The sequence below is a fragment of the Plutella xylostella genome, chromosome 8, assembly GCF_932276165.1.
Source record: "Plutella xylostella chromosome 8, ilPluXylo3.1, whole genome shotgun sequence".
NCBI lineage: Eukaryota > Metazoa > Arthropoda > Insecta > Lepidoptera > Plutellidae > Plutella > Plutella xylostella.
In genome coordinates, this window is record NC_063988.1 from 10,171,878 (window position 1) to 10,193,724 (window position 21,847).

Here is a 21,847-nt window from a genome sequence, read left to right on the forward strand (position 1 = left end):
TCATAAATAATTGAAATTATCCTGTAAACTCAACACGCGTGAGTGTCTGGTGGTTTTATATTTATTGTCAATTTCAAGGACTCTTATTTTGGATATCCGGGCGTGAGTGGTCTGGAGCAGGCGTCATACTGGAGCATGCGTGACGTGTGTGGTCGAGCATTCCTCAGGAGCTGGGCAGCAGCGGCGCCGGCGGTGGCCGCAGCGGCCGCGCTCCGCAGCGCGAGTGAAAGCTAAGCTCGTCGAGCGTGCCCCCAGGCCGGGCGCCATCCGCCTAAAATGGGGTGTTCGGCCGCGGAGGTATCGTGTTGCGGGTATAAGAGGCGGGGGCGACCCGCGCCGCCGGTCAGAACGGCTTCCAACGTGAGTACGCGCGCACGGCTGTGCGTCTTCTATCTATACACATAGTGCAGTGTTGTGGCCGCGAGTGGTGGCCGGTGCAGTGTCATACATCGATCTATCGGTTGCAATTTGGATTGGATTGTGGAGTGAACAGTGGCTGGAGTGACGTGTGGCTGATGACGTGACGACGCGATTGGACCTATTCACGATTTTTGTTGTTAATTTTGGTGGAGAAGTACTATTAATTGAAGTAGTAAAGTTATATTTACATTAGAACTGATTGATAACTGATAACAGTGATAATGATATTTGAAATATAACAAGAGTGATTTGAAGAAGAATACAACAAATCGTAAATTTTGAACAATGCTATTATTATCTTATCAGTGTATCTGATCTTCAGTGACTGAAAGTAGATTTTTTTGAAATTTATTTTAAACCTAAGGGTATTTTTAAAGTATTTGGAAACGATATAGAGATTTTTTAAAATAAAACATTTGCATTTGAGTTTGATACCAGGAATACTTAATTTTAAAAGGTCAACTGAAAATAAATTCCAATCAGTCAGCTGAACTGAAAACTTCAGCTCAACTGAAACAGTCCTCGTTAACTCAAGCCAAGACAATCCATGTTGACTTAATTTTAAAGGTCAACTGAAAATAAAATCCAAACAGTCAGCTGAACTGAAAACAGTAAGCTGAACTGAAACAGTCCTCGTTCACTCAAGCCAAGACAATCCAAGTTGACTCAAGTTCTCTGATTCAGCTATCACAGCCATAAAAGACAATAAGCTGGAGACAACAAACTTGCCATAAATCGGTTGGCCGCGCTCCAGCATTCCTCAGTGACGTAACATCCGCGAGGACTTACCGTTAATAAAAATCTGAGCATAAACCGCGCGTTACGCAAACGGAGAGTTGGCAGCGCTCCTATTCCGGCCACTGCTCGAGTTACCGCCACAAATAGACCGCCCCGCGCCCCCGCCCCCGCCCCGCCTGCCCGCCGCGGCCCACATTCACGTGTTCTGTGTTCGCAGGAAGGCTCCAGGGCAAGTTCTCCGTGTCTCGACTAGCCCAGAAGTCTCGTTAGCCCTCCGAAAATGCCGAAGGCAGTGGTTCAAGAGGGCGAGGACCCCGACCCAACCCCATACCTGTTCGTGTCTCTGGAACAGAAGCGAATTGACCAGAGCAAGCCCTACGATGGCAAGAAGGCATGCTGGGTGCCCGACGACAAGGAGGGTTTCCTGCAGGGAGAGATCAAGGCCACCAAGGGAGACCTGGTGACCGTCGTGCTCCCCGGAGGCGAGGTATGACCCGACCTGACCGCCGCTTTGATTGATCTTCATCTGTCAGCTGATATTCAAGATTACAATGATAATGATAATTGATGACTTATTGAAGTTAATAATAGGTACAATGAAGATAACATGAAAATGTTGACATGAATTTCAATCAAAGCGACAATCAGATGAAAACTGTAGATGATATTTAGCTACCTTAAGTCCCTCATGCCCTAAGTTTATAAACAGAAATATGAACAAGTACATTAAGTATATCAAGTAGTTTCAAATAACTTTAAAAAAAGTATTTATAAACATTAGATGCATCTTCTATGACATCAATTCACTAAACTACTGTTACCCATACTACGCATATTGCATATATGAATGTGTACAAACTGTTACTTAACCCCCAAACTTAATGAGCAGGAGAAGACACTAAAGAAAGAGTTCATCTCGCAAGTGAACCCTCCGAAATTCGAGAAAGTCGAAGACATGGCCGACCTCACGTACCTAAACGACGCAGCCGTTTTGCACAACCTGCGACAACGATACTATGCGAAGCTCATCTACGTAAGTTAGGCGGCAAGCCCGCCGATCTCTTATACTATGCTAACGAACCATCTCTCCCGCAGACGAAAGACTTCAAGAAAGACCTTGTGGGTCAAGTCAACCCACCTAAGTACGAGAAAGCCGAGGATATGTCCAACTTGACATACCTCAACGACGCTTCTGTGTTGTATAACCTGAAGCAGAGATATTACCATAAGCTCATCTACGTAAGTCAGGAGACGCCGAGGTTGCCGTGTGCATGCCCCTCACCCCTCGCCCTGCCCTCGACTCAGACACATTTCAGAATATTGGACTCCAACCAATGCTATAAGATCATTAGCCGATGAACTGCGTAATTAATCTTGGATTGATATCTGCGTTCACAAAAATAGACCTATTGATGCTGGTTTCGACTCTATATTTATTTTGGTAACACGTCTATTATCATAGCGTGAGCCATCCAAGAAATTTCTCTCTCGATCTTTTTGATGTTTTTGGCATTGATGTACGATGTACGGCCATCATGAACGATAATTAATAACTACTTATGAAAATCAAAAGTGATCTAGTCCATTTGGAGCACAAAAGTGTTGTGCAATATGTTGTTGATTGAAACGTTGTTTACAACGTGCAATGATTGTATGTGCAATCTTTGCCTTCGAGAAATGTGTCTGTATGTTTTCCATCCCATGATCCTCTTTGATGACTAATCCTTTATCCTGAATCCGTTCTTGAAACCTCGAGGCTCAGGACAAGACGGAGGCAACCGGCCCAGCAGCGCCCAGGACTCCAATATGATTGTTTTTTTTTTATGTCTAGGATAGACTTTTGGTGTTGTTTATGAACGATTTTATACATAACATACTTGGATAAATACGAGTGGTATGTTTACATAAAAATGTATAAGATCGGTCAAACTATGTAGAGAAAAAGGTATCACTACAATACCCATTCTCTACAGTGTTATTAATATGTTTTACGTCGAAATATGGACCGTTCGATGTTTAATTTATTTTACCGATTTCTTAAAACTTGTTGTTTTTGAGTGTTTTGTTATATTTGGACCTCTTTTTGTGATTTCGTAAATTCCCACTTTCATTAGATGAGGAAGTTAATGAAATTGACGTAAAACGCTGAAAAAAGAGTTCCAATTATGAATAACATGGAGATGAAAAGTATCAATACAATACTGTCTCTGTGATAATATGAAATCTAGTCTAGATTGTTAATATTGAAACTGTGTTCCTAAACGACTCCTAACCATAACCTTTAAAAAAACTCCCCCTTTTCCTGATCTCTGTCTACCTTTTTTCCTTCACCTCCTGAAACTGCAGTAACTTGCTAGTGTACTAATCTGACAATGACTACCACAGACGTACTCCGGTCTCTTCTGTGTGGCTATCAACCCCTACAAGAGATTCCCGGTGTACACCTTCCGTTGTGCCAAGCTCTACCGAGGCAAGCGTCGTTCGGAGGTGCCCCCCCACATCTTCGCCATCTCTGACGGTGCCTACGTCAACATGTTGACCAACCACGAGAACCAGTCTATGTTGATTACGTAAGTATTTGAAGTTATAAGTGATAAATGTATTTTTTTTAAACCCCAGAAAAAACAAACAGAAATTGACAGTCATATTTGATACAAAAAGTAGTTCAGAGAAACCAAAAAAACCTTATCATTATTGCCATGATGCAAACCAGTTTTCTTTAAACCTATTAGAATTTGCAAACTAAGTCTTTCAAAGACCCGTAGGGAGAAAAACTAACGAAATCCTCCTTTCAATCCCCAGCGGAGAGTCTGGTGCCGGAAAGACTGAGAACACGAAGAAGGTAATTGCGTACTTCGCCACCGTCGGTGCGTCCCAGAAGAAGGACCCCAACGCGGAGAAGAAGGGATCCCTGGAGGACCAGGTCGTCCAGACCAACCCGGTGCTTGAAGCCTTCGGTAACGCCAAGACCGTGCGTAACGACAACTCCTCCCGATTCGTAAGTATCTTTTCTCTTTTCATACTAATTATTTTGAAGTTGTATTAAGCAATTATAATAATTGCGTTTCGATTTGATATTTAATTGTTGTTTCTTCCTTCCCCAGGGTAAATTCATCCGTATCCACTTCGGCCCCTCTGGAAAACTGGCCGGAGCTGACATTGAGACCTGTAAGTTTCTTCAAATTCTCCAAGTCCTAACTTGACATTTTGTGTTAAATGAATGATGCTCTAATGATTTACTTATTTGTTCAGATCTGCTTGAGAAGGCTCGTGTCATCTCCCAGCAGGCTCTGGAACGTTCTTACCACATCTTCTACCAGATGATGTCTGGTTCCGTTCCCGGACTTAAGGGTACGTACAAATTTTTAAATACATATACTCCTATGAGTAAAATAATTTTATGCTATTGAGGAAATCTTAATATTTATTTTGCAGAATTTGTTATTTTTTAAATTATTATTGCAGATTTTTACTTCTTTACTTAGCAACAACTTTACACTACAACACAGATATTAGTGAAAGTATCCACAACATTAAGAACATCTCTACATTTTTGTTTATCAACCTATCATCCAAAATGTGTGCCCCTAGCCTATGTCAATACAATTAGTTCAGTATTAGACAAAATTCTAGGTTCGCCACAATCCGATTTCGGCCTATTCCTGTTTATTATCCTGCTAAATTCAGTAGATTCTGATATTACCGATGAAATTCAAATGGAAAGAACCTGGAATACGTAGATATTGGATAGTGTTGAACGAATTGTGATGGATACGAAAGAATTCCTTAGAATTCCTGTGTGCCAACAAACCCCATTATTTCATTGATACTGATCTATAATTCCCATGTGTTCAGAATTATGTATGCTGTCAAACGACGTTTATGACTATCACATCATTGCACAAGGAAAAACGACAATTCCTAACGTCGATGATGGTGAAGAATGTACTTTGACCGATGTAAGTTGCCTCAGATAGAGCTCTCGAGGCAAACTGAGATCAGAGTGTGTGTCAGCTTTACCAGCACTCAGCCGCAAGCAACCGGCGAGCGCTGGCCTGCCACTGACTGGCAGTAGCATAGTGTAGTTTACATTCCCCAGCCCTTAAATCAGTGGACCTGGTAGAATTGAACTCTAGTTTTAACATGATGTCCCAAAAACATATGTGACTGTTATTGGTATCATTTATTATTAGGAATTTGCATGTTGTCTAACGACATCATGGACTACCACATCGTGGCGCAGGGCAAGACCGTGATCCCCGGAGTCGATGACGGCGAGGAGATGAGACTGACCGATGTGAGTCCAGACCGTGACACTGGATCATCTCATCTATTTTTCTTGATCTCTAGTCTATCTCTTCCTCCACTTTCATTAATTTTGCTTCTCTCGCTCGCTAACCACCATACATGACGGCTGGTCAAAATGTGTATGTCAGACCGCTTATTCGATTTGCAGAAATGACACTTCTTACTTCACGGGTCACTGACTATCCCATAATAAGTCATGGGGTGACACGAATACCTGGAGTCAACGACGCTGAAGAGTTCGAACTGACGTGCGTAAGTGTCGAACCGCGCAAGGAGCGTGCGTCTTGATTCGGATATTCGTGCAAACCAAATTCTGACATACCCATAATGACGTACGGTTCGCTCCCTGCAAAAGTTCAAACGACCTTATTGCACAGGTTTTTCCATCACACAGCCAAAACAGGTTCCTCGCACAAAGCACCGCCAACACCAATAACAACACAGACTGACTAAAATGTGTAGGGTCTTTCAGCAGATAAACTCGCAGGGTATATAGGCATAACGTCGATTAATAGAAAATACAATTGTGATGCGTTTCACCAACAGAGCTGTGTTTCTTGTCAAACGACATCCATGACTACTACAACGTCTCCCAGGGTAAGATCACGATCCCTGGTATGGATGACGGCGAGGAATGCGCGCTCACCGACGTAAGTGTCACCGAGTGTCCCGGGTGTCCCAGAGTGTCCCGGGTGTCCCCCTGTGTCCTCGTGGTGCGGCAGGAGCCACGAAACACTCTTGCCAAGACCCAAACCCAAGACCCACTTTGTACTTATAACCCTGCAGAAGAACTGCAGTCAATAAGTTTCACCAAATTAGTACTCATAAGTTTTGGTTTTCTAAAAAGGCATAATTGGCGATGCTCTCTTTCATTCATTCAAAATTATTTAGTACTCCATCAGTTCAACCGTTTAAAATGTTAACGGCGTTATTGGGACATGATCAAGGTGACCAAACTCTAAGGACTCGTTTGATGTTGCTCGGTCCAATACCCATCTAGAATAGCAATAGAAATACCCTAGATATTAGGTATTCCTGTGCAGTATGATTAATAATTTTTCGCTGTTTTTCGCTTCATCATACGTAACGCTTTTCTTTTACATTATCTAACTGAAACTGGTATTGAAGGTAAGTCGTCGGTATTCATATATTTATATCCCCCGTTTTTCTAATTTTGCACTTCACTGATATGAAGTAATTTGATTGTCTAATGTAACAAAAAAAAACCAGTAAAGTAAACTAAACTAAATAAAAATATATACTTTCACTTTTATTCAAATCTGGTCTCATTTCTTTAAACTGACTCTGAAACTCACACCCGGAATGCTAACATAATGTTTGTGGGATTGTAGCAAGCCTTCGACATCCTCGGTTTCACCCAAGAGGAGAAGAACGACGTGTACAAGATCACCGCGTCCGTCATGCACATGGGAGGCATGAAGTTCAAGCAGAGGGGTCGTGAGGAGCAGGCTGAGGCCGACGGCATGGAGGCAAGTCTTACAATAATTATCACTATTACAAACTGTTACAATATCATCACAAACCATGAATTAGAATATCATATCAATATGCAGCATTTTGCATACCTAAGAAAAATCATCAATGTCACATTTACAAGAGTCTTCTTCCACAAAATAAAGCAATAATCTAATCGGCATTGTCTTCATCTTTACAGGAGGGAGAGCGTGTTGCTAAGCTCCTCGGTGTCGACTGCCAGGACCTGTACAAGAACCTGCTGAAGCCCCGCATCAAAGTCGGTAACGAGTTCGTGACCCAGGGTCGTAACATCACCCAGGTGACCAACTCCGTCGGTGCCCTCTGCAAGGGTGTGTTCGACCGTCTCTTCAAGTGGCTGGTCAAGAAGTGTAACGAGACTCTGGACACCAAGCAGAAGAGGCAGCACTTCATCGGTGTGCTGGATATCGCCGGTTTCGAGATCTTCGACGTGAGTATTTAGGGATGTGCTAGGACTTGATGGTTAAAATATAAATTTAGTTAAAAATTACTTGGATACAGCAAATAGTGAAAGCATAGCTTTACTATCACTGCTGAAGAATCAGTTATACTGTTAATAATATTATGCTGTTTATATTATTATGATTCAGAAAACTATGTTGCCATTAATTTTATTTTACAGTTTGGATGAATACCTTCTTACATAACATCCGTCAATAGAATTTAATTTAATTTAACTCAACTGTAGTGCAGTAGTAATGATGATAACCAATTATATTCCCTATATTGATGCACATTTACTATTTCTTAGTTCAATGGGTTTGAGCAACTTTGCATTAACTTCACAAACGAGAAACTCCAACAATTCTTCAACCACCACATGTTTGTGTTGGAGCAAGAGGAGTACACCAGGGAAGGCATACACTGGGAGTTCATTGACTTTGGAATGGACTTGCTGGCCTGCATTGACTTGATCGAGAAGGTACACTTGGTGTACAAGTTCCCCGGTTGAAGACAAACTTAGACCCTATAGTTCCATACATGTTTAGAACATAGATTTTGATTTAGCTTAGATCTGGCAGAACCCCAGTGCTGACTAATTTGATTATAGCTTAGAACATGTACCTAACTGTGTTTACCTGTCCAATCTTCGTCCATAAAAGTTCAACGGTTTCGAGCAACTGTGCATCAACTTCACCAACGAGAAGCTGCAGCAGTTCTTTAACCACCACATGTTCGTACTTGAGCAAGAAGAGTACAAGCGCGAGGGTATCAACTGGACCTTCATCGATTTCGGAATGGACTTGCTCGCTTGTATCGATCTGATCGAGAAGGTAATAGTCCGGCCGCCGCCACCCACTGGACTCCGAAGACCGGCTGTTATCATCTTCTTTTACCACGTCCATGAAGAATGGAAACGGGTCATACCTAGTAGTACTTTCATTTTCAGGAAAACTTACCCCCAAACTACGAAATACGATTCGTAGCTACCCACTAGTTCCTCCTCACACCCTAACTTACCTCCCTGTACACTTATTCCTGCAGTTCAACGGTTTCGAACAACTCTGCATTAACTTCACCAATGAGAAACTTCAGCAGTTCTTTAACCACCACATGTTCGTTCTGGAGCAAGAAGAGTACCAGCGCGAAGGAATCGAATGGACTTTCATTGACTTTGGCATGGACCTCCAGAATTGCATTGACCTTATTGAAAAGGTAGACGGCGGCCACGCAACAATGAACGCTTGCTCTAAGCCGCCCGCGTTTTCGTACAAAGTCAAAGAAATTCAGACCTTAATCGATACATTTTTAACTCCAATCCATACATTTTATTGGCCTGATAAAGTATTCATAAACTTTGTACGAGGACGTGATCAATGCTATCCAATGTGTTGTGTGTTTTCCTACTGTGTGTCTTTTTTCTCTTCTATTACCTAATATTGACTCTACAAAACATAATTATTTTACCACACACTCAAACACTTGTTGCATTCAAAATTCTCTACTTTTAATAGGATTTTTTACTATTTCTTTTCATATTAATTCCGGTCGCAGCTAAATGGTTTCAACCAACTTTGTGTAAATTTCACAAACGAAAAATTACAACAGTACTTTAATCACTTCATGTTCATACTAGAACAAGAGGAGTATGAACGGGAAGGAATCCAATGGACTTTTATAGATTTCGGTATGGACCTCCAGCCAACCATAGATTTAATAGAGAAGGTATACTTCATACCAAGATTTAGCTTAGCTTTGGCAATATGGATTGTAGCCGATTGAGCTTGGACCGCCGTGGCCCCACGCTCGCAGCACCCACTCAGACCCACCGCATCGCTGGCTGGCTGAGCAGAATTATATCAGTACTTAGATATAAAAGTCCAAATAAAATGCTTTGATATTTATGCACATTATGAAGCAGCTAAATCCGCCACACCTAGGCATCTGCTGCCGTAGCTAGATAGTATATCACAAGAATTATCTACTTCACACGTATTGAATGGTAGTTCGAAATAACGCATAGAGTAAATTGATTGAAACCACTTATTTATTATGTAGGTATCTATCGCAATTCTTAGATTGATCTAAATTTAACTGCACTTATACATTTATTTTGAGAGCATTACGAAATTACGATAACGAAGTAAGCTTATTTAAAACATACACAATGACACAATATTTAACTGTAATAAGCTTTTGTAATGTTTCTATCTATTTGCATGCTTTAATAAAACTTATATTATTTCACAGGTACTTACAATAATACTTTGCGCATCTATCGTATTTCAAGTGTAAATTAGTAATGATTCTAAAGTATTCTTTATTATTGATTCCATAAAAACGTAATTCCAAGATTTGAATACCATATTTTTCATGATGTTTGTTTAGAGTAAAATAAAATGTCCTCCAATTTATTTGCAAAATCGTTAGGCGCGAAATTGATGTGATCACAGACACGCGTCTGACATAACCGGTCCGATTTCAGCCCATGGGTATCCTCTCCATCCTTGAGGAAGAGTCTATGTTCCCGAAAGCCACTGACGCCACCTTCGTGGAGAAGTTGAACAACAACCACTTGGGCAAGTCTGCTCCTTACCTGAAGCCGAAGCCCCCCAAGCCTGGTTGCCAGGCCGCTCACTTCGCCATCGGCCATTACGCCGGTAACGTAAGTATCGAACTCCTTCAAAGACTTCTCATTTGATATATTAAGTCTTACTTTCTGTTGCTTCATTATTATCTTCATCATCAAATAGGTCGGCTACAACATCTCTGGATGGCTGGAGAAGAACAAGGACCCCCTGAACGACACCGTCGTCGACCAGTTCAAGAAGGGTCAGAACAAGCTGCTGATCGAGATCTTCGCTGACCACCCTGGCCAGTCCGGAGACGCCGCCGCCGCCAAGGGTACGTACCACCATCACGATGATGATAGACATAGGAGTTTCATATTTCCTTGCATTATAATTATTATTCCTTTTCAGGTTACAGATTAATTAATTGTATTATGAAATGCCCAAACTTGTGCTGTATTTGAATTTAAGTTTTGAAATTTAAATGACCCATAGTAGATTTCTTATTAGGTACCTCTCAAAAGGTATCAAGAGCTGATTCATGTTAATGGAAAAATCATCATTCTTCATACTGATATGGACTTCCGATACCGAAGATCCACTACCTTTTCAAATATCGTAATACAATACACTTGATAAAATTTTAATCCATTACAAGGTTTAAATACTTCCAACCTGCCACCAAATCATGGATTTACTTCAACCTCATTAAAACTCATAACTATTAAATTCTACCACCATTACTTTTCACTTTAAAAACATGTTTGACCTGTAACTAGGCGCTGGAGGAAAGCGCGCTAAGGGTTCCGCGTTCCAGACCGTATCATCACTCTACAGGGTAAACCTCCCACAAGTTGGCTGATTGCTTCAAGCCTACTTGATTTGCTTCATGTCATTGTCTACGTCAAATGCTTCGACTCTTCGCTTTCACTCCATGTGTGTATCGTCTTGAAGGGATCCAATCATTTCATGTAATGGATCTTTTCATATTAATACTTTATCAATTTCATCGTCTGTTGTGTACGTTGCAGCTGTCTGCAGCTCAGCTCTTGTTGCCATTGATGTGTCCTGTTTATTTGTATTTAATGGGGGAAACATTACAAGCACATAAATGTAATATTAATTCCAATAAAAGATAATTACAAGAAATGTAAAGTTTCCCCCATGTTACACTCAGTTCATAAACTAATTAGGTAGGTATATAGGCAAAATGTGGTCGTCTGCAAATACTAATCTTGCTTATAACTTTAGGCGGTCGTGGTAAGAAGGGAGGTGGTTTCGCCACTGTCTCCTCTGCATACAAGGTTCATAATATTCTATTCAATTATTTTGTTTTTGTGTTAGATGTAGACAAACTACTTAGAGGTAGTCCTACATCTGGTTTGCCTTTTAGAAAGAACTAGAGATGTTTAGACAATATTTGCAATAATATTGCTATAAATATGAAGGTAATAAAATGGTAATACAATGTTTACCGATACCTGCAGTTTTTACCATCCTCATTTTATCAAAAACTTTAACATAATATTCCTAAAAATCACCGCCATAACCACAAAATCTTGAGGAAAGATGTATTTAAATGGGTACAAAGTTCGACGAAAAAACCCTATTATTCGTTGAACGAATTACCTGAAAAGTGATAATCATAACTGCAAAACTTACCAAGCTTATTGTCACTGTGTGTGAGTTTATTTGTGTCATCTATATCATTAACATTTTGTTTGTGTTTTATAGAATAATCGATAAGTGTGATTAAATAAAGATATAAATTGTTTCTCACCAGAGCAAGCAATAGCATAACTCCATGAAAAAATATAAATAATGCTTTTAAATGAAACTAACAAAAACCAGGCCCGGTAAAATAGAATACTAATCATTCTCCTCACCCCAGGAACAACTGAACAACCTGATGACCACTCTGAGATCCACCCAGCCTCACTTCGTCCGTTGTATCATCCCCAACGAGTTGAAGCAGCCTGGTAAGTTACTTCACTAATCATATTAAATACTAGTGATATCATCATACGTCTTAACAAAGAAGACTTATGCTCCGTGATGTTCTCCCTACAAGTAGTTTCTCTCCTCCAGGTCTCATCGACTCTCACCTTGTCATGCACCAGCTGACCTGTAACGGTGTGCTTGAAGGCATCCGTATTTGCCGTAAAGGTTTCCCCAACAGGATGGTGTACCCTGACTTCAAGCTCCGGTAAGAATCTCTCTAACATAGATGCCACCCCCTCAAATATTTCAGAGTACAGATCAACGTTGACAAAATTATTTTTGGACATCTAACTCAAATCAGGCTGCAGCCATAAAAATGTTTTGATTAGTCATATTTTAGTTTTGAAGTCTAAACAAAATTCTTTCATATTTTAAGAAGCAACTGGAAATAACTATTCTTAAGCTGCAGCTGACGCTGACGTCAGAGCCGATACATTTGCCTACATCCAGTTCTTGAGTAACAGATTCTAATTTTAAACCAATGATTCAGGACTTAGTGCGTGTACTTCACACCTCTTTGCTCCAGCCATATATGATACGCTCATATATTAAACTTTTTATTAAATATACAGTTACATGATTCTTGCGCCCGCCATCATGTATGCTGAAAAAGATCCGAAAGAAGCAGCTAGAAAGTGTTTGGAGTCAGTCGAGCTAGACCCTGAGAGCTATCGTATCGGTCACACCAAGGCAAGAAATATAGTCCCCCCGAAAATATTGAATGGTTTTAGCATGGAAAAGTATATCGAGTATCTCGTCTACACTCTAAAGTATAAGAGTTGTGTTAGTTCCCATCACCTTATTTGTATCCGTACACAGTTGGTAGTTAGAAGTATCTAAAGTTGTTAATAATCATACAGGTATGTGTTAACCCTTGTAGTTCCTGGTGATCGTATCACAGTACATCGCAATGTATGAAGTTGATAGTATAATAATACATCACTATGCCCAGTTTTCCATATGCCCCACCGATCCATAAGAATAAGAATTATCTTACACTTGGTTATTTACGTGAACCTCGTGTACTTGAAACTTATTCTATTACCTACCTTTTATGATTGTATGTGTTCCCTGAATACGACTGTTAGTCCAATGTATGGTCCGTTGTTGTTTACCTGATTTTGTATGTAGTTACAAGATCCTGAACCCCGCCGGCGTTGACAAAGAATCCGATCCCAAGAAAATTGCCCAAGTCATCCTTGAAGCTACGGGTCTAGACCCTGAGAGCTACCGTATTGGTCACACTAAGGCAAGGAATTTACGACCTCAACAACTAGAGTGGTCTAACCCTAACGAACAAGCTCTAAAGAATAGAGTTGTTACGACACTTCCACACAAAATAGCATCCTACACAGTTTTAGACATATTCCTGCATACGATACCTTATTTGAAAATGAATGGGACCTTCTGATTTATCTAGATCTAACTCTATAGTAATTTCATGGAACATATTACTATACCTACCTACCTTTTGACCTTACAACCCCTAAGGATAAGTTTCTAATATTCACAAAGTATCCTGTAAGATACGTAAATGATTGTAACATTGTTAGAAACTTGTCCATTTTCCCGATATCTATTTCCTTATACTGTGGGTCACCATCATGTAAGATTGCACCCTCATAGTATGCTCACTTGGTTTTTGGTAATGTAGCTACAAGATCCTGGCCCCTCAAGCTGTCGACAAAGAATCTGACCCTAAGAAAATCGCCCAAGTGATCCTGGACGCTTCTGGTTTGGATGTCGAGTCATACCGTCTCGGTCACACCAAGGCATGTCATGAACCCCTTTACAGTAGTTAGCGGTTGAGCAGCAATCAAAAAAATGATCGCTTCAAAAGCTTACACAAATTATGCACCTCGTTGACTGGTGGCATAACTTGGACTACTTCCCGATGACGCATCCTCCGCTTTCCTCACGAGCTACCCTGACACCGGCTCGCATTTGTTTTACCCTATCTCCTTCGCCAAAACATGCAAACACCCTTACACCGTTTTTATACATTTTTGTGCAACACAGATACAAAATTCTGTGCCCGAAGCTCATCAAAGAACCGATAACTCCTGAGAAAGCCACAGAAAAAATCCTTGAATCTACAGGATTGGATTCTGAGTCTTTCCGACTCGGACGGACAAAGGTAGCCTAAATGTTGCATGAGGCTCGCCGATACACATCACACACTACAACTACACTAATCGCCGATGATCCCTGCATGACTAGAACTTGGAATGATTACGTTACACACCTAAAATTTAACGTGTTTGCTATGATAATAGTCTTACTAACTTATCTATAAGAAGAAATCTTATTTAATGAAATTAAACTATATTAAGATTCCTTAATTACTACTACTTTTATAATTTATACGATTACTTAATGAAAAATAATGCATGTATCGTTAATTTCATAGGTAAATTCAAAGGATTTAATTGTGACTAAAATCCTAATCTATTGAAGAATCTAAAAATATCTAATTAATAGGAAAACCAATAATAATATTTGTAACAAAACCAGAGCAAGATTTGTTTTCTTAACTGGAGAAAGTAAGTATGGCAACTGTGGACGTGGCGAATGGTTTCTATAACTTGTGTTTGGGCGAGCAGGTGTTCTTCCGCGCCGGAGTGCTGGGTCAGATGGAGGAGCTGCGTGACGACCGTCTCTCCAAGATCATGTCCTGGATGCAGGCCTACATCCGTGGTTACCTGTCCCGTAAGGAGTTCAAGAAGATCCAGGAGCAGAGGTCAGTTATTTATCTGGATGATAGTATAATTATTTCAAATGTACTTTGTTTGACTTTGCATTGCTATCATTGAAACATTTATTTTAGTTACTGTACTTTGCCAATTTACTAAAGCTAGGAATAATCCGACAGGTTGGCTCTCCAAGTTGTCCAGCGCAACTTGCGCAAGTACCTGCAGCTCCGCACCTGGCCGTGGTGGAAGTTGTGGCAGAAGGTCAAGCCTCTGCTCAACGTCTCCCGTGTCGAGGATGAGCTCGCGGTAAGCTTTCATCTCACCTCGTTATAATAAATTTGATGAAGTGCTATGACCCAATAAATGCGGATTCAGCCTCGAGCCGCAAATAGCCCGACCGCGCCCACCTGCGATACGCGACACCGCAGCACCTGGCGCGGCCATTTCTGGAACCATCCCCTCCCCGCTCCAGCGGAGTTTTTCTAACAAATGTAATCGAGTGCGGGCGCGTGGGCGGAAGTGCGCTGGAGCGTCCAGCCGAGCCGCGGTCAGTGCTGGAGCGAGCGCGGCGCGCGCACCCCGACCGATCGAACTCGACTTACACTCGCACTCATTACACGTTTAATAGTGTGATTAACTAGATAGCCATGGCGACAATTAAAGTGACGGAATGGGACGGTGTAGATAAAAGCGTGGTCGATTTGCAGAAACTGGAGGAGAAGGCAGCCAAGGCGCAGGAGGCCTTCGAGAAGGAGGAGAAGCTCCGCAAGGAGCTGGAGGTGCTGAACGCCAAGCTGCTGGAGGAGAAGACGGCGCTGCTGTCCAACCTGGAGGGCGGCGGCCGCGAGCTGCAGGACACGCAGGAGCGCGCCGCCAAGCTGCAGGCTCAGAAGAACGACCTCGAGAGCCAGCTCAGGGTAAGTCGTCAATGTTTTATAAATTTATTTCATCCTGGAATAGTTGAAGTGCTTTGGAAATTCTTAATTTTATTTTTGAAAGTGGATCTTAGATTAGAGTGTAATAAATATAAATTAAAATAGAATTCGAGTCATCACATTCGGGTCAGCATCTTGGACAGCGTTTAGTAAAGCTTTCTTGTTAATTAGTCTAATTGAACAACACCTGCGGCGCACCAATCATATCCCGAAATAAAATCCGGAGGTGTTTAGCTGGAATCTTACAGTGTTGCGATTTTAACCGATTGGTCCATGTTTGTTTTACTAGACGTGTTTCTTTAAATAAACATCGAGTTTGTTTATGTTGGAAAATAGTTTTGAGTTATAAAGTATTGCAAGTCTGCAGCGTGTACGATTTTATTGCCAGCTATTAATTAGAGGTATTAGTTTTCTGACAGGAAGCAAGTGGTCGCGCAAATATAATTAATAGCTGTTTCCAAATATACTGTGCCGTGACCGAATGGTTTAGTAACTGTGGGTGTTTGATATCGCAGGACACCCAGGACCGCCTCACCCAGGAGGAGGACGCGCGCAACCAGCTGTTCCAGAACAAGAAGAAGCTGGAGCAGGAGGTCGCCGGCCTCAAAAAGGACGTGGAGGACCTGGAACTGGCCGTGCAGAAGTCCGAGCAGGACAAGGCCACCAAGGACCACCAGATCCGCAACCTCAACGATGAGATCGCCCACCAGGACGAGCTCATCAACAAGCTCAACAAGGAGAAGAAGATGCAGGGCGAGACCACCCAGAAGACCGCCGAGGAGCTGCAGGCCGCCGAGGACAAGGTCAACCACCTCAACAAGGTCAAGCAGAAGCTCGAGCAGACCCTGGACGAGCTCGAGGACTCCCTGGAGCGCGAGAAGAAGCTCCGCGGAGACGTCGAGAAGCAGAGGAGGAAGGTGGAGGGCGACCTCAAGCTGACGCAGGAGGCCGTCGCCGACCTGGAGCGCAACAAGAAGGAGCTCGAGCAGACCATCCAGCGCAAGGACAAGGAGATCTCCTCCCTGACCGCCAAGCTGGAGGACGAGCAGTCCCTCGTGTCCAAGTCGCAGAAGCAGATCAAGGAGCTGCAGGCGCGCATCGAGGAGCTGGAGGAGGAGGTGGAGTCGGAGCGCCAGGCGCGCGCCAAGGCCGAGAAGCAGCGCGCCGACCTGGCCCGCGAGCTGGAGGAGCTGGGCGAGCGGCTGGAGGAGGCCGGCGGTGCCACCTCGGCCCAGATCGAGCTCAACAAGAAGCGCGAGGCCGAGCTTAGCAAGCTCCGCCGCGACCTGGAGGAGGCCAACATCCAGCACGAGTCCACGCTCGCCAACCTGCGCAAGAAGCACAACGACGCCGTCGCCGAGATGGGCGAGCAGCTCGACCAGCTCAACAAGCTCAAGGCTAAGTAAGTCATCCACATGCTACTAGGTATACAATCTGTCTTAAACATTCCGTCAGTATTAATTTCAATTTATTTCAGAGCCTCAATTTATTTCTAAGTCTTACCTTGTAAACTTGACTAAATTGATAACCCACAAATCCAGGGCCGAGCATGACCGTGCGTCTTGCTACAGCGAGCTTAACAACACTCGTGCGGCCGTCGACCAGGTCGCGAGGGAGAAGGTACTAGACGTGCCCGAGACGTGGCATGGACCTTAGGTTGGGGTGACCCTGCATGACTCTTGATACCTTCCAAGAACCACACTTCTCGATACTCTACAACAATTGTCTAGATATTCTTCTGTTCAGCGGGAACCCTGAATCAGCGAGATCCAACTTCCTATGTATAATGTCCTGGTTAGAAGCCCTAGTTTAACAAACGAAGTATGCTATTAAATTGTGTGTTTCATCTTCTATCTATCCAGGGCTGAGAAGGAACGTTCTCAATACTTTAGCGAAGTCAATGACCTCCGCGCTGGTCTCGACCACGTGTCCAACGAAAAGGTACAAACAGGAGGCAGAGTGCGCATAGCTTAGCCGCAGCTCATATAGATATCGCTTAGAGGCTTATCCAAGCATTGGGATAAATAAAAATATAAATATAAACAGCAAACACATTACTATCCGATCCGAACCAAACCCAAAGTAACCCCCTCAAAATTTCATTAATCCAAAAATAATTTCATACAATTATTGAAATCATACTAAAGCTACAAAACTGCTTTTAGTCGTTTTTACATTTGAAACCGTTAACTTACTACTCATAATGAACAATTTAACAAACAGGTAATGTATGCATGAACAAAATAATCAATAAACCATAATATTATATAAACTTCTGAATGCTTTAAGAAATTATATTGTGTTTCACATTACACAGCCCAATTCAACATTACACCATCTAGCAAATACGAGTATAAAATCCAGAACTTCAACATCAAATTACGATCAACCCCAAAAGCATCCGAGCGCAATCTAAGACACCTCATCTCTCTAGGCTGCCCAAGAGAAGATGGTGAAGCAGCTGCAGCACCAGCTCAACGAGGTGTCCAACAAGGCCGACGAGGCTAACCGCACCCTCAACGACCTGGACGCCGCCAAGAAGAAGCTCTCCATCGAGAACTCCGACCTGCTGCGCCAGCTCGAGGAGGCTGAGTCCCAGGTGTCTCAGCTGTCCAAGATCAAGGTGTCGCTCACCACCCAGCTCGAGGACACCAAGAGGCTCGCCGACGAGGAATCCAGGGTCAGTATATTTTTAACTTACATTTGCAATTTAAATTTAATTTAATTTAGACATTTGTTGATAATGTGAGTGTAATTGCTTACAGTCGCGGGTATTAATGGTTTTGTTTGTACCAACAGGAGCGCGCCACGCTCCTCGGCAAGTTCCGCAACTTGGAGCACGACCTCGACAACATCCGCGAGCAAGTGGAGGAGGAGGCCGAAGGCAAGGCTGACCTGCAGCGCCAGCTCAGCAAGGCCAACGCCGAGGCCCAGATCTGGCGCTCCAAGTACGAGTCCGAGGGAGTCGCCCGCTCCGAGGAGCTGGAGGAGGCCAAGCGCAAGCTCCAGGCCCGCCTCGCCGAGGCCGAGGAGACCATCGAGTCCCTCAACCAGAAGGTCGTCGCTCTCGAGAAGACCAAGCAGCGCCTCGCCACCGAGGTCGAGGACCTGCAGCTCGAGGTCGACCGCGCCACCGCCATCGCCAACGCCGCCGAGAAGAAGCAGAAGGCCTTCGACAAGATCATCGGAGAATGGAAGCTCAAGGTCGACGACCTCGCCGCCGAGCTCGACGCCAGCCAGAAGGAGTGCCGCAACTACTCCACCGAACTGTTCCGTCTCAAGGGCGCCTACGAGGAGGGCCAGGAGCAGCTCGAGGCCGTGCGCCGCGAGAACAAGAACCTGGCCGACGAGGTCAAGGACCTGCTCGACCAGATCGGCGAGGGAGGCCGCAACATCCACGAGATCGAGAAGGCCCGCAAGCGCCTCGAGGCCGAGAAGGACGAGCTCCAGGCCGCCCTCGAGGAGGCCGAGTCCGCGCTCGAGCAGGAGGAGAACAAGGTGCTCCGCGCTCAGCTCGAGCTGTCGCAGGTGCGCCAGGAGATCGACCGCCGCATCCAGGAGAAGGAGGAGGAGTTCGAGAACACGCGCAAGAACCACCAGCGCGCCCTCGACTCCATGCAGGCTTCCCTCGAAGCCGAGGCTAAGGGCAAGGCAGAGGCCCTGCGCATGAAGAAGAAGCTCGAGGCCGACATCAACGAGCTGGAGATCGCCCTCGACCACGCCAACAAGGCCAACGCCGAGGCCCAGAAGAACATCAAGCGCTACCAGGCCCAGATCAAGGACCTGCAGACCGCGCTGGAGGAGGAGCAGCGCGCGCGCGACGACGCCCGCGAGCAGCTCGGCATCTCCGAGCGCCGCGCCAACGCGCTGCAGAACGAGCTGGAGGAGTCGCGCACGCTGCTGGAGCAGGCGGACCGCGCGCGCCGCCAGGCCGAGCAGGAGCTGGGCGACGCGCACGAGCAGCTCAACGAGCTGTCCGCGCAGGCCGCCTCGCTGTCCGCCGCCAAGAGGAAGCTCGAGTCCGAGCTGCAGACGCTGCATTCCGACCTCGACGAGCTGCTCAACGAGGCCAAGAACTCCGAGGAGAAGGCCAAGAAGGCGATGGTGGACGCCGCGCGCCTGGCCGACGAGCTCCGTTCCGAGCAGGAGCACGCGCAGACGCAGGAGAAGCTGCGCAAGGCGCTCGAGCAGCAGATCAAGGAGCTGCAGGTGCGTCTGGACGAGGCCGAGGCCAACGCCCTCAAGGGAGGCAAGAAGGCCATCCAGAAGCTCGAACAGAGGGTGCGCGAGCTCGAGAACGAGCTTGACGGCGAACAGAGGAGACACGCCGACGCCCAGAAGAACCTGCGCAAGTCCGAGAGGCGCATCAAGGAGCTCACGTTCCAGGCCGAGGAGGACCGCAAGAACCACGAGCGCATGCAGGACCTGGTCGACAAGCTGCAGCAGAAGATCAAGACCTACAAGAGGCAGATCGAGGAGGCGGAGGAGATCGCCGCGCTCAACCTGGCCAAGTTCCGCAAGGCCCAGCAGGAGCTGGAGGAGGCGGAGGAGCGCGCCGACCTGGCCGAGCAGGCCATCAGCAAGTTCCGCGGCAAGGGCCGCGCCGGCTCCGTCGCACGAGGAGTCAGCCCCGCGGTAAGCATCTCATCACACTTCTAGCTCCCTATAATTCGTACATTTATATTCTGATCTGGTTTTTATAGTAAACTGCTTTCTTTTGCCTCTCAGGCGTCCGTTAAAGGGACAGTCCGTTAATTCACCAGGAGACGCCGTAAGTTGGCAACCGCAGTTGCTCCCCGCCACGGTACCGTGAACTGTACCCATCCCTTGCCACAGTTGATCCTATAATACTCGTATAAATAGCAACACTAAGTACATAATTCACGAGAAGCCGAATCCATTTAGTGAATGCTGCAGTAATATCCGGCATGCCTCCCGCACGGTGTGAGTCCAGGGCCGCATCCAGGCGACGTGACTCACTGTTTGTTCGTGTTTCAGCCCCCCCGCTCGCGCCCCTCTGCATTCGATGGCTTCGGCACCTTCCCACCGAGGTTCGACCTGGCGCCTGAAAACGACTTCTAAACTAAACGTTCCACTACATGAAAACGGACTGTACAGAGTTTTCGTTAAAATGTAACTTTTTTATACAAAGCAGTTGAATACGTGTTACGAAAGCGTGAAAACGAGACACTGTAAAAATATTTATTAAATAATTTATACCAAAAAAATATACACTTTAGTATCTAATTCTTTTTACAAAAGGCTATTTTGTAATTTGTTGATATATTTATATAATTTAACCGTGGAGTATGTATCGGAGCGGGCGGGGGCAGCGGCCGGGCGAGACCTAGAGACACACCCGCCAGCCCCGCACCGCCCCCGCCGCCGCCCCCGCTCGTTTAATAAAGCGATATCGTTGTCATAAAATATTATTCTTGAAGTTTTCTTTCTTAACCGCTTATGCTGAGTAAACCCTATTCTTTCTCAGACTGAAAGAGTCTTAGGTAGTTTCTGAGTAGGTTAGAAAGGAATGTAAGCATTTTATACTTTGATTATTTATTATTATGTTAGTAGGGAATTAATATTTTATTACAACTGATTCATCTCCACATACTTCTTCAATAAACGCGATTACGTTGTCGTATATAAAAAGTTTTTCATGAAGTTTTCTTTATAAATTAGATTAGATCCCTATTATTAGTAGTAGCTAGAAACATTTAGTAACTGTTGAGATTGACATGGATAGAAAAATCCTTAAGAGTTCTAGGCCCACACCCACAGCCTGGAAAATACTACTTAGTAAAGTATGAGACACAAATTCTCATAATCAAAGGCCAATAATGTCCTTACTTTGCTGAAAAAAGGCCTCTCACGAGCAGCACCAGAACACTCTGTTCTCGACCTTCCTCCTGCAACCACGGCTAACTGACATAAATTCTATACATCGAGATTAGAAAACGGCAGATAGTGTAGTGGGTAACAAACTCACTCTTGAACCAAAATTGCGGTGGCCGAGTCTAGACAGTTATTGGTGTCCTATCCGATTACAGTAGCTCATTGGAGCCTATGGCTAGTAGTAGTGCTTACGGGAGATTTGTTATGGTCGAATACTCGTATCTGGATAAAGGCCAAGAAAACAGGAGATTTTAACATGTATGTACCTACTTATACATATGCTGTTAACTTAAGTTCTGAAAGTGCTGTATATCTACAACCAATTTATGAT

The 21,847-nt window shown here is 44.2% G+C and overlaps 1 protein-coding gene across 24 annotated transcripts; it reads left to right on the plus strand.

The window, feature by feature from the left end:
* The first annotated feature begins 1,349 nt into the window (after positions 1–1,349).
* Positions 1,350–21,053, plus strand: LOC105388810 (myosin heavy chain, muscle). Of its 24 annotated transcripts, XM_011559812.3 has the most exons (25): positions 1,350–1,645; positions 2,254–2,397; positions 3,544–3,728; positions 3,961–4,156; positions 4,263–4,326; positions 4,411–4,509; positions 6,013–6,116; positions 6,819–6,956; positions 7,142–7,411; positions 8,085–8,255; positions 9,908–10,087; positions 10,176–10,326; positions 10,772–10,830; positions 11,884–11,971; positions 12,081–12,198; positions 13,125–13,242; positions 14,597–14,733; positions 14,866–14,992; positions 15,394–15,603; positions 16,137–17,023; positions 17,484–17,562; positions 18,056–18,301; positions 18,421–20,256; positions 20,350–20,392; positions 20,620–20,853. In XM_011559812.3, the coding sequence occupies exons 1-24, from the start codon at positions 1,439–1,441 to the stop codon at positions 20,374–20,376; spliced, it is 5,841 nt and encodes a 1,946-aa protein (XP_011558114.1). In that variant the 5' UTR covers positions 1,350–1,438; the 3' UTR covers positions 20,377–20,392; positions 20,620–20,853. The 24 variants fall into 24 exon arrangements, with proteins under 24 accessions (XP_011558114.1, XP_011558109.1, XP_011558112.1 ...); XM_011559807.3 differs by lacking the exons at positions 2,254–2,397; positions 6,013–6,116; positions 10,772–10,830; positions 20,350–20,392 and adding exons at positions 2,048–2,191; positions 5,014–5,117; positions 11,244–11,296 and having other exon boundaries at positions 20,620–21,053; XM_011559810.3 differs by lacking the exons at positions 2,254–2,397; positions 6,013–6,116; positions 10,772–10,830; ... (1 more) ...; positions 17,484–17,562; positions 20,350–20,392 and adding exons at positions 2,048–2,191; positions 5,014–5,117; positions 11,244–11,296; positions 14,013–14,130; positions 17,163–17,241 and having other exon boundaries at positions 20,620–21,053.
* The last annotated feature ends 794 nt before the right edge of the window (positions 21,054–21,847 follow it).

Coding starts and splice junctions, on each gene's coding strand:
- LOC105388810 (XM_038114859.2), top strand. CDS start 1,439: ATGCCGAAGGCAGTGGTTCAAGAGGGCGAGGACCCCGACCCAACCCCA. Junction 12,199..13,124: donor TACCCTGACTTCAAGCTCCG/GTAAGAATCTCT, acceptor TTTTGTATGTAG/TTACAAGATCCTGAACCCCG. Junction 15,604..16,136: donor ACCTCGAGAGCCAGCTCAGG/GTAAGTCGTCAA, acceptor TTGATATCGCAG/GACACCCAGGACCGCCTCAC.